Source organism: Miniopterus schreibersii (genome assembly GCF_964146895.1).
Source record: "Miniopterus schreibersii genome assembly, chromosome: 3".
NCBI lineage: Eukaryota > Metazoa > Chordata > Mammalia > Chiroptera > Miniopteridae > Miniopterus > Miniopterus schreibersii.
In genome coordinates this window covers 63,120,159-63,132,232 of record NC_138103.1, presented here as the reverse complement: position 1 = coordinate 63,132,232, position 12,074 = coordinate 63,120,159, and the positions used below count along the sequence as shown (strand labels likewise).

The following is a 12,074-nucleotide window of genomic DNA, read 5'->3' as shown; positions in this document are numbered from 1 at the left end:
CCAGTGTATGAGTTTTCCCCTAAGATTGAAAGCAAACTTCTAGTTACTAAAGTGCTTCCTAGTAAGATTTTGAAGGCCAAGAAAAAGTCTCCCTTAAGGCATAAGTGTTCTTTGATTGAACCGAATATTCTCGAGGTCACTTCAGTTACTTTTCCATAACCCACTCCAGGATCTTAGCTGCTTGAAATGCTTTTAGGTAAATTATGCCATTTTAACAAGTTCTTGTGAAAAGTGATGATTAAGAAGTTTTATAGCCCCTGATGAAAATGACTCAGGAGCAAGCTTACTGAGCCTATCTTTTTTTTTTTTAATCTTTGTTGTCGCAAGTATTACAAATGGCCAGCCCCCCCCCCGCCATTGACCCCCTCCACCCCGCACCTCGTGTCCAGGCCTTCACCACACTATTGTCTGTGTCCTTGGGTTGTACATATATGCATACAAGGTCTTAGGTTGTTCTCCGCCCCCCTCTGAGATTCGTCAGTCTGTTCTGTGTCTCTGGCCTATCTTAAAGGATGCCTGCATTTGAAGCCAAGAAAAGTTCCAATTTGTAACCCTGTTGTTGAGAACCCCTCAAATTCTCTCTTCTCACCGCAGTAGAATATTTCTGAGTGGACTGATTTCTGACATTTCCCTAAAATCACAAAAAGATGTAGCACTTTTGGGGGTCTCTTTTGTAAGAATAACTTTCTTTTGCAGTAGCATCTCTCCTTGAACGGAAGCAAGGAGGGGTCCGGGTGCTACGAAAGAGCGGGGAACCTCACCAGGCAGGGCTTCCCTCAGACACTCCCTTAGGTGGCAGAAAAACATACTGCAGTCAAGGCTGTGGTTGTGGGCGACGGGAATGACGTAGGAAAGTCACTAAGTGCAGTTGGAATGAGATTAATAAAAACCTAGGGATCCCTCCGGTTGAGGAGGAGTAAGATCAGCTCCAAGTGGATTCTGATGCAAGAGTCCCTGGGTAGGGGGGTAAGGGGCTTCAACTGTGACACAAAGGAAACAGAAGCTGGGGACAGGCCACAGTGATGCAGTGACAGAATAAAGGCCTGGTTGCTAGGGTCAGGGAATAAATACCAGAAGCCTGGAGAAGGAGAGATGGAGCCCTAGCTCCTTCCCAGTCCCCTTTCCCACCCTGCCTCCCCCCTAGGTTTGTCTGAGATGTCACCTTCCACCTAAACATCATCTGCCTGGTCTCTGACTTCTGCTTAGTTCCACAGTCTCCACCCATTTGTACAGAGGACTGTCACCTTCCTGGAATCTCTAAGGGTTCCTGCCTTCCTCCTGCTCCCACCGCCAGCCCCACTGACTCAGCTAAAATGGAAGCGCCCACCCTCTCCAAAACTGTTAAACCTACTCCCAAGCTCAATCAAGAGTCTTTGGACCCTAAGACTGTCAGAGCCTTACTTGAAATTGGATCACTTCCCCTTGTTTCCTGGACTTCTTTCCCTTCCTTAAATAATAGGCGCCACCAGGGCACCACACAACAGACTGCAAGGAAGATCGAAAATATCTTAGAAGAAATGAAAGATATTCTTGAAAACATGAAACGTTGCGAGAAGATCACAGAAACAAGAGAATCTTCTGAGGAAGCCGATATCTCGGAGGATGTGTCAGAACTTAAGGAAAAGATCAGAGGACTTGGTACAATCAATAAAATGCTATTGAAAAAACTGCTCTGTGGGTTAGGCCTAGACAAAGGCCAGCCTGCGAAGACACTGGAGGCGACGGCGGGGACCTGGAACTCACAGGACACAGCACGAGGTCTGGCGAGGGATTTGGGAAATCACTCAGAAGAGGAACGAGCCGTTCATGAAACTCAGCTAAGGAAGGGAGAAGCGGGGTTCGGGTTCCCCCAGGCTCAAGAAGGCAGCGTGGCGCTCAGGGAGGACATGGAGCAGTTGCTGGAGGAGGCGGAGCGCTGGAGCGCGCAGCAGGCCGAGCTGAGCGAGCTGCTGAGACTGTGCCAGGCGTCTCGGGACGGCGGCGGAGCCGCTCTCCAAAGTCACAGGGTCTGTTTCCAAAGCCAAGCGCACGGCCCGGGCGGGGCTAGCGGCGAGCTGGAGGCCCAGGTGAGGAGGCTGAACCACGACACGCACTCCCTGCACCTGGTGGCGGCCTTGCTGGAGAGCCAGTGCCACATCGTGCAGCAGAGGGTGGCGCTCCTCAGGGACCTGCAGGCTCGGGAGGACGCCGCTGTGCCAGGGCAGGGGGCCCGGGCCCGCTGCCCGCAGCACGCGCCCAGGCAGCCGCTGCCCGGCGCCGGGAGGGCGCCCAGGTGTAAGCAGAGCGTGCCCAACGGGGAGGGGGCGCTCCAGAACAGGGGCAAATTCTGTAAGTGCCTGGATTCCTGTCGCAGTAAGAAAGCTCGGAATAACAGGTTCAACGCTCGTCTTGCACGAGCTCTTTGGAGAGAAACCAGGCCAGCCTGCAGCCTAAAATAGAAGAGACCGAAAGCAGAAGAAAAGGCGATTCCTTCAAGAAAGCTCTAATACGTCCATCTCTAGGCATCACCGATCACCAAACCTAGGGTAGATCTGTTGGTTCAACCAAGAAAGAGCTATAGAACAGGAAGAGTGACATGTTATTTATGACCCCAGGAGTTACATAAGTTTGGTCTTTAAGGACCATTAGTGTCAACATCAAGTTCCTAACTTGTTATCCTTACAATCTGCTTGTTTTTGTTGTTATTAAAGATCTTATGACACTTTAACCAAAAGCACAAAGTTATAGGTCCAATTAGGTAAAAATCTAAATAAAAACCAGAACAAAAGAAAGTTTTTTTCCTTCTTTTTTTAACCATTACCTGGGATGAGGGTTGGGGTACTGGGGGAAAATGTGTGTAACACTTTAATAATGAATTTTTTTTTGTTTTAAAAATCCTCACCCCAGGATCTTTTTCCCATTGCTTCTCAGAAGAGAGAGAGAAACATTGATGTGAGAGAGACACGTCAATTGCTTGCCTTGTGCACATGCCCAAGGCAGACAGAGGAAAACCGAGAGAATTTGTCACTACGTATTTGTTGGGAGAGCCCCTTTGGTTACATAACCAATACTCTTCTTCCCTCATTCAAGAAAACGAGTAATCCCTTTAGCCTCAGACTTTGCCCTATTACATTTCCAAGTAGGAATTTCGCATAGGAGGTGCTTAAGTGAATGAAATGAGCAACATTGCTGGACCAAACAGTTACTTCTTGCAGTTTAGCTTGTTGGTAGACATTATCTGAACAAATTCTGTTAGTGTCATTTATCTGTGAAATGTTAAGGGACTGTCTCTCCAGTTGCTAAACTGTGCATTGAAGCTCCCCAGGTACCACAACAAACTCAAAAGGGAACTGCAGGATTTTTAACTTTTTTGAGAGAAGCACAGCAATGGGCAACATTTGTTGCACAAAACCCAAACTCAAGGTAGTCATAGTTTCAACATGAATTAGATTGTACATAGCACTGTACCCACAGGTAAAATTTCCAATGTCAGGACCTCAGTCACAGGTCACATCTCCTTGAAAGCAATTGGAAAGTGAGGTTTTTAGCTGGGCAACCATGTAGTCCAGGACAGAATTGACTTTGTAAAACGGGAAATGTAGAGAAAATATTTTTGTGTGTTTCTGCACAGTTAGGGCCTTTTGAGCAAATTTTATGGAAACTTGAGAACCTGGACTAAAAGCAAGCTCTAGAAGATAATTTACAACTGTATAGATAATGAGAACTCAAAAGACTTACCTGACTTTGGGGATGTTTGCTTACGTTTAAAGTTGGGGTGAGGATGGGTCTTTGGAGATGTCTCTGGGTTGGAAAGCTGGTGACACTGGGATTATATGCACCCTGGAAAGATTTATTTACATTATAAAAGGGTTAGAGTGAGAACCCAGGATTTTTACATATTGTCTTCAAGGAGCAGAGGTTTGTTTTTTCCTCCCCTCTTCTTTTAGATGGGGAGAACAGCTGCCTTTCTTTTTTCCATAAATGCCTAGATTTATTTTGCCAGTGTTCCTCACTTACCACGCACACCCAGCTGCATGTAGGGTGACAAATAGTCCTCATAACCTCTCTCCAGGGGTAGGAAATGGAACATAAGGAACCAGCACAATTATTATTATTATTATTATTATTATTATATTTTTATTTTTTAATATATCTTTATTGATTTCAGAGAGAGAAAAGGAGAGGGAGAGAGAGAGATAGAAACATCAATGATGAGAGAGTCACTGATCGAGCCTGCAACCCGGGCATGTGCCCTGACCGGGAATCGAACCCTGATCGCCTGGATCCTAGGTCGACGCTCAACCGCTGAGCCACGCCTGGCTGGGCTATTATTATTATTAATTTAATCCTCACCTGGGGACACACTTTTATTGATTTCAGAGAGAGAGGAAGGAAGAGGGACAGCGAGAGACAGAGAAACTTCAATGTGAGAGTGAAACAGCGTTCAGTTGCCTCTCACACGTACCCCGACCCGGAGATCAGAGCTGAGGCCTTTTGACGTACAGGACAACGCTCCGACCAACTGAGCCACACCGACCAGGGCGCACAATTATTATGATGTAAGTGAAAGAAACCAGAGTTTTGCCATCCTGAGGCTGCTTTTTAATTTTTAAGCTATGAAGAAACAAGACTCAGAAAAAACGTTTGACCCTCCCCTTTCCTGCCTAATAGATTCAGATGAGAAACCTGCTTCGGGAAGATCTTAGGACGCCCCTTAGGCCAGTTTGAGTTAAGAATGGTGAATAAGAGGGCTTCGGGTGGGAGGGTGCCTGTTAGCTAGGTGCCCACTGGGTCCCGCTGTTTCTGAGCTGTCTCGCAAGAGTTTTCCTGCTTGTATGCTCCACTCTTCTCCCACTACCTGCAAATTGCCCATTCGCACTTCTGAACTCTAATAACCCATTCTCCACCCTTCCCCTCTGTCCAAAAATGTCTTATAGTCTCAATGTTGCCTCACCGTCTTTGGGATTTTCATGGAATTTTTATGCCTATGTGCATTCTCCATGCACATTTTTCAAAACTTGATCTTCTCCTTTTAATCTTTGTTAATTTGATTATTTGAGAAGCCTAGAGGGACTTAGAAGATAGGGGGAAATTATTAACATTTTTTAGCCCCCACATAAATAATAATAATCTGTCTCTGATCCAAAAGCCTTATGTGTGCAGTCAGGACAAAGATAAATATATATATATATTAAATATATCTTTATTGATCTCAGAGAGAGGGGAAGGGAGAGGGAGAGAGAGAGAAACATCACTGATGAGAGAGTCATTGATCGGCTGCAGCCTGCAACCCCGGCATGTGCCCTGACTCGGAATCGAACCCTGATCTCCTGGATCCTAGGTTGATGCTCAACCGCTGAGCCACACCTGGCTGGGCAAGATGAATATTAAAATCCCAACAAAGACAACCACAATCCCCACCACAAGTTCTATTATGAATGAAGCATAGGGCATAAGATATTTTCATATACTAGAAGTACTGAAAATACAACTTGAAATATTGCTCCCTACTCCATAAACCAACATTTCGTTCTCATGTTTGGAATATGTATTACTTTATAAATAATCTAAGAGCCAAAATTATCCCATTCCAGCCCTTAGTAAAGGAAGAAATTTCCAGTGAAACAGTATTGCGGAAACTAAAAAAATCACGTTTTTCCATTTGCCTTTCCCTCTAATGGAAACTACCATCTACACTGCTCTATTTTCCAAACGTCCTGATTCATAAAACATTGTGCAGTTCATTTCTACACTTTACCATATATGTAGTTGATATTACCAAGAAATAAATTGTTGCTAAAATAAATTGCAGCTTTTTAATTAAGCTTCAAATACAGCAAGCAATCTCTGCTACATCAGAAACCTCCAGATTTGTCATTGATTTTAATATTTAATATGTGTAATAAAATTGTTCTACCATGTCATATTTTTTTTTATTCTGTAACAAAACATTTAAAGCAGAATTTCTAAACACAAGGCATTTTTGAAGGTGTTTCATGTGGGTTCCAGCGATAATAATTTATTATATTTCCTCAATTAATGTAGAGTTTATTTGGAAAAGTAACATGGCATTTCCTCTGTGGAAGGACCTTTAAGCCATCACTGGTTGACAGCAAAAAGCCAGGATGTGAAATCACTGGAAATCAGGAACAAGGATCAGCATTGACTTGGTCCAGAGTTCTTTTTTTTTTTTTTAAATATATCTTTATTGATTTCAGAAAGAGGAAAGGAGAGGGGGAGAGAGAGACAGAAACATCAATGATGAGAGAGCCATCGATCGGCTGCCTCCTGCACAACCCAGACTGGGGATCGGGCCCGCAACCTGGGCATGTGCCCTGACCCAGAATCGAACCCTGATCGTCTGGATCCTAGGTCGATGCTCACCCACTGAGCCACGCCCGGGCCGGGCCAGACTTCTTTAACACTATATCTTCTCATATGTGAGAGTCATATTCCAATAAAAGTTAAACTATAAATTTTTTGGAACTTTTAGATGTTTATTCCCATCATCAGCATACCTTTGTCCAATAGCAATAATTATTAAGATTTTTAAAAAATAATACTCCTAGATACCCTGGCCAGTGTGCTCAGTGGCTAGAGCGTTGGCCTGCACACTGAAGGGTCTCAGGTTCGACTCTTGATCAAGGGCACGTACCTGGATTGCAGGTTTGATCCCAGGCCCTGGTCTGGGTGCATGTGGGAGGCAATCGATCAATGTGTCTCTCTCACATCGATGTTTCTTTCTCTTTCTCTCTCTCTGCCTCCCTCCCTTCCACTTTCTCTAAAAAATATCAGTGGAAAAAATATTCTCAGGTGAGGATTAACAACAATATAATAATAATAATAATAATAATAATAATACTCCTAGAAAGAAGAGAAAATCCATACAAACTTCTTTGTCAAATAAATTTTTCACTATATGGGGATGTAAAATGAAGCCGAGGCTCACCACACACAAGTTACATAATCTTGGCCATGTTACTTCACTTCTCCATGCTTCTGTTTTCTGCTCTGGTAAATAGGGAGTAGTAACTACCTTGTACATTATTGTGAGGATTCGAAAAAAAATATGAAGTGTCTAGCTCAGGATCCAGAACTTCTTAGGGATTTGCCAAAACAGAAGCTGCTATCTCTGGTCTTGAGAAATAAATACTTAGACTATGATTCTAAAAATATTTCACTTTTATAGAAGGTGGACAGTTTTATTTTAAATCTTCAGAGTAGATATAAAAGCAAAAAAATATTAGCAATACCTTATGGGGGAAAAGCCTGGTTATAAGCATAAAACTAAAGCTAGTATTAATAGCATATGGTGGGAATTTGAAAGGTGGCAGTATCCATCAGGGTCCAGGCAGGAAAACAGAACTGAGAACATTCAATGTGGGGAACTTGTCACAGAAGTGATAAGAGAGCTGAGAAGACGATCAGAGGCCAGTGAAGCAACAGAGAGCTTACCAGCGGCAGGAAATGCCACTGCTCCCACAGCCAGAGGAGATGGTGCAACCAGAGCTCACTGGGCCAGGAGAGAGATGGAACCGAACTGTGACGCAGACAAAGCCTTGCCTAAGACGTCACACAAAGCAAAGAGAGAAAGGAGGAGAAATGCCCTGGTTTTCCCACTGTGGCCCTCCAATCTCCAGTCATTGTCTTGTCGGTGGCCCATCCTAACTAGAAACCAGTTGTCAAAGAGCCTGGGACAGCAGTTTGCAGGTGTCAGGGCCCTGCAATACAGAGCACAACAGGAGAAGGGCGGGGAATGCATCTGAGGACAAATGGATAAATAACCGCATGGTAACATTCACAGTTATTATCGGAGAGATCGTTTGCATGGCCTGAGACAGAATTGCAAGGCGGGTCATTTATTGCCTTTGTTTTTTTCCTTTCCTTGCCATCAGTGCCCTCACCTTGCTGGATTTGGTGTAGGTAAAAGGTAGCGAGATCCAAAACTGTGATTAGACCTTAAGGAGGCTGACGGGTACCCCAAGTCAGAGTAGGGTGGTCAGGTTCAGAACAGAAAGCTGTGCCAGAAAAATACAAAGGCAAGTAATAACTTATTAGTCCAAGTAGATAAAAATAGATTCTTTGTTGGCAACAGATCAAAAATTAATGTGAATGGAACAATCTGCAATAGACCAGAGGTCATGGTGATTTGCACTAGATGGTGAGAAGGGGAATATTTTGAGGGCACAGCAAGGAGGATTTTCTGTTGGTAAATGTGTGAAGGAAAAAAAGAGTGAAGGGCGATGCCCAGGTTTATCTTGAGCAACCAGACGGATAAAATCATAGTTTATCAAGATGCGCAAACAGTGGAAAGAGGTTTGGGGAGGACAGCAAGAGTTTGGTTTTTGATATGCTAAATTTTATAGTGTTTTGTTTTCAAAAACTCCTTTTGAAAACTGCCATTTTTGTTTAATTTTTACATCACGCAGGAGGCTCAGAACTAAAATCAGAAAAGTTATTAAGTGAAAGCTTACACATCAAATGGTGAAACCCCATCTTTCTTCCCTCCTTTGATTCTGAGAAAGATGGCAGCCCCAATTTACCTATTCCCTGATGCCAACCTTTTCCCCAACTGTATGAGACTGGTATGCTACTCTTTGGGGAAATTGACCAGCTCAAGAGAAAAATCCCTGCAGATACCAATAATTAGGAATTTCCCACGGGAATACCTGAGTCCACAGTCACTCCAAAGTAATTCCTTACGAATCCCCAAGCTCTGATCATGAACTCTTTCATCATATTGCTAAGTCCACACACTATCTATGAATGGACAGTTAAATATCACACACTTACCCTAGGGACAGTGTGAGGCCCTGGGAAAGAGTGGAGGCCAGGAGGCCACATAGCTCATTAGCCTCAGAATTCAGGCAAGAATTGTTCTGGATTTGTCTTGGATTCCTGGTAAACATCCTTTCAAAAATACTTGGAATACACCCATATCCATAGCAGCATTATTCACAACAGCTAAAACAAGGAGGCAAGCCAGTGTCCAAGGAGGAGAAACAAAAAATTAAAATGTTGTCCATAGAAACAATGGAATATTATTCAGCCTTTAAAAGGAAGGAAATGCTGATAGAGGCTACAACATGGATGAACCTTATGGACATTACGTTAAGTGAAATAAACCAGTCACGAAAAGACAAGTGCTGTATGATTCCACTTAAATGAGGTACTTAAAATCGTCAAAATCATAAAGGCAGAAAGTATAATGGTGGTTGTCAGGGACCAGGAGGTGGAGAGGAGGGGAGTTAGTGTTTAATGGGTAGAGTTTCAGGCTCGGCATCTGACTGTACATGTAGCCCTTGCACAGGCCTGAAGTCAGACTTGGAGCAATAAAATTCTGGAAAAAACCCTTTCTTATAGGAAGGTAATAGGGATTGAAAATAAAATGCTAATAAAAAGAAATTTGAATGTTAAAAAAAGAGAGAAAAGAGTTATGAGAATGGATGGAGTGATGGTTGCACAATAGAATGCACTTAATACCAGTGAGCTGTACACTTAAAAATGGTTAAAAATGGTAAAAAAAAAAAAAAAAAATTAGTTGGAAAAAGAAAACACTTGGAACTTCTGAAGAAGAGTGAAGAAGAGTTTCTATAATAGCAAATGTTCTCAAAATTGCCAGAGCAACAACTGATCAAGAAAAAGAACCAGACACTAAAATTGATTGGCACAAATGCATGAAATGTGTAGAAAGACTTTCAGAACAGATAACTCAGAGGCATCTTAAAGACGCTGCCTGGCCGGTGTGGCTCAGTGGTTGATCACTGACCCATGAACCTGGAGGTCGCAGTTTGATTCCAGGTCAGGGCACATGCCTGGGTTTCAGGCTCAGTCCCCTGTAGGGGGCGTGCAGGAGGCAGCCGATCAATGACTCACTCTCTTGTCATTGATGTTTCTATCTCTCTCCCTCTCCCTTCCTCTCTCTAAAATCAATAGATATATTTTTTTAATAAAAAAATTAAAGATGTTAAAATGTTATTCTAGTAACAATGATTAAGTATAATTTTTGTATTTTTATCATTAATTTAAGTATAATTATTTCAGTCACATTCAGTTTAAACAATGCTATGATTATAATGTTTCACTTACAATTGAGATCCATTTAACCATGTAGCATCCCTTAGTAGGATAACAATGGAGGTCACTGGAGGTCACAGCTGTCAATGGCCTATTGTAATAATGAAATAATCTTTTCAAATTAACAGCAGAATCACTGCTTTATACTCTACTGCCTCATATAAACAATACCAGGTTTAGCAGGGGTGGAAAAAAGTAACAAAAGATGTAGATGATTTAAAGAGAACTCCCCAGAATGAAATAATATTGATAATGTTGATGAAACCCATAGCTGAATTTATCTGTCTAATTTAACCAGTGTTCAATGTATGTGATTCTGGAGAGAACTATTAAAGGGGAGAGAAAATAATCTTGACTTAATTTTTTAAAAAACTATTCTCATTAAAAATGAAATAGTATACTAAGGCAGGAACTCCGTAGTTTTTGCTCATTTTTCATTTTTTTCTGTAATTAATTTTAAAACATTTTTATAAAATAGCCCTTTAAAAAATGCTTTCAGCTATATAAACCTACCAAAATTTAATGGCATTTTTTGGGAGGGGCAACTTTATGGCAAAGCCTTTTTGCATTGCATTTCCTAAGAGAAATATAAAACAGCATGAGAGAATAAAATTTCAATTGAAGAGGTATTGTAATTTAAACAGCTGGTTATATTCTTTAGAGATTTTGTTTTTGCTGTCTTCAATATATAAAACCAATTCTAATTTATTTTATTCAATAGAATTCATGATGTGTAAATTAGTAATGTAAATAAAATCACAATTTAAATCTATTTATTAGTCATTTTCAAGAAAAATTAAACTGATATTTGGAATATATGTAAACATTTGCTATTGTAGTATTCAACTTCTGAGAAGACAATTATAAATATCTTATTAAATTTCTTTAACACTAATTCCAATATTTCTTATGTATTTACAATGATTCTCTGGAATGATTAATTTCCTTTAACATTAAAGGAGATCTATCTATCTATCTATTGATCTATCATCTATCTATCATCTATATGATTATGCACAACAAAGTAGAAATAGAGACTCAACCATGAAAGAAGGTAAAAAGTGATCATAATGCCTGTCTACTGAGTGTCGTTGATGTTTGATTTGCCTGGCAAATTCTGGAAGTCAGGACCAAACTAAAACAGGACAAAACCAAGACAGATTTCATAACTTTCAGAAAGGAAGAAGCATACCTGTTCTTCAAGACATACATCATTCTTTCAGCCTTAAAATTCTAAAAGCAATTTCTGACAAGAGATCAAAGAGGCCACTCGGCAATAAAATAACCTTGTTTCGCTTAATAACGAAAAATAAGAGACCAAAGTTTATACTTTTCTTATAATAACTTTGATAAAATCTGCAAGTATTCAGTATTGGTGATTTTGCAACAGGCTAAGTAATGTCTTCTCAGAATCTAATTTAATTCAAGGGCAAAAACCTTACTTTGGATGACTTCTAAGAACTACTATTTTTTTTTTAGCTAAGGTTTTGATATGAGTTCAACAGCAGAAAATTCAAAAATAAACTCTGAGAACCCAGGAGTACTGTTTTTCTGTGTAGCTGGTGAAGGAAGAGCCACAAGCTTTGGAAAGCACGTGGGCTTTGATTGGGAACGGGCATGGTAGAATAGAAGACCCTCATGTCTACATATAAGTAGGCCATATGAATAGGTATCAGTAGGAAAAGCCAGGGGGTTTGTTTAAAAAGTAGATTTGGATTTCCTCTAACACTCACTTGTTCTCACAGTGTTCTACAGCAGAACACAACTGATCATCTGGTCTGAAAAAAAAAATTCAAGACAAATGTAGACAAACTTCAATAATGTCCCATGGAGAATACAACTCGGAGAGGGATAGCTCAAAAAAATCTCACATTTGCCCAGCCAGTGGGGCTCAGTGGTTGAGCATCAACCTATGATCTAGGAGATTGTAGTTCCATTCCGGGTCAGAGCATCGACCTATGTAGGATCCAGGAGATCGAAGTTCGATTCCCGGTCAGGGCACATGCGGCTCGATCCCC

General features: G+C 41.4%; 1 protein-coding gene across 1 annotated transcript; it reads left to right on the top strand.

The window, feature by feature from the left end:
• Window positions 1–412: 412 nt before the first annotated feature.
• Window positions 413–2,438, top strand: SPZ1 (spermatogenic leucine zipper 1; the record flags this gene model as incomplete). The annotated part of the gene is made up of 1 exon (XM_081132600.1): window positions 413–2,438. Exon 1 carries the CDS (start codon window positions 1,314–1,316, stop codon window positions 2,436–2,438), a length of 1,125 nt encoding a protein of 374 aa, XP_080988726.1. The 5' UTR covers window positions 413–1,313.
• Between the last annotated feature and the right edge of the window lie 9,636 nt (window positions 2,439–12,074).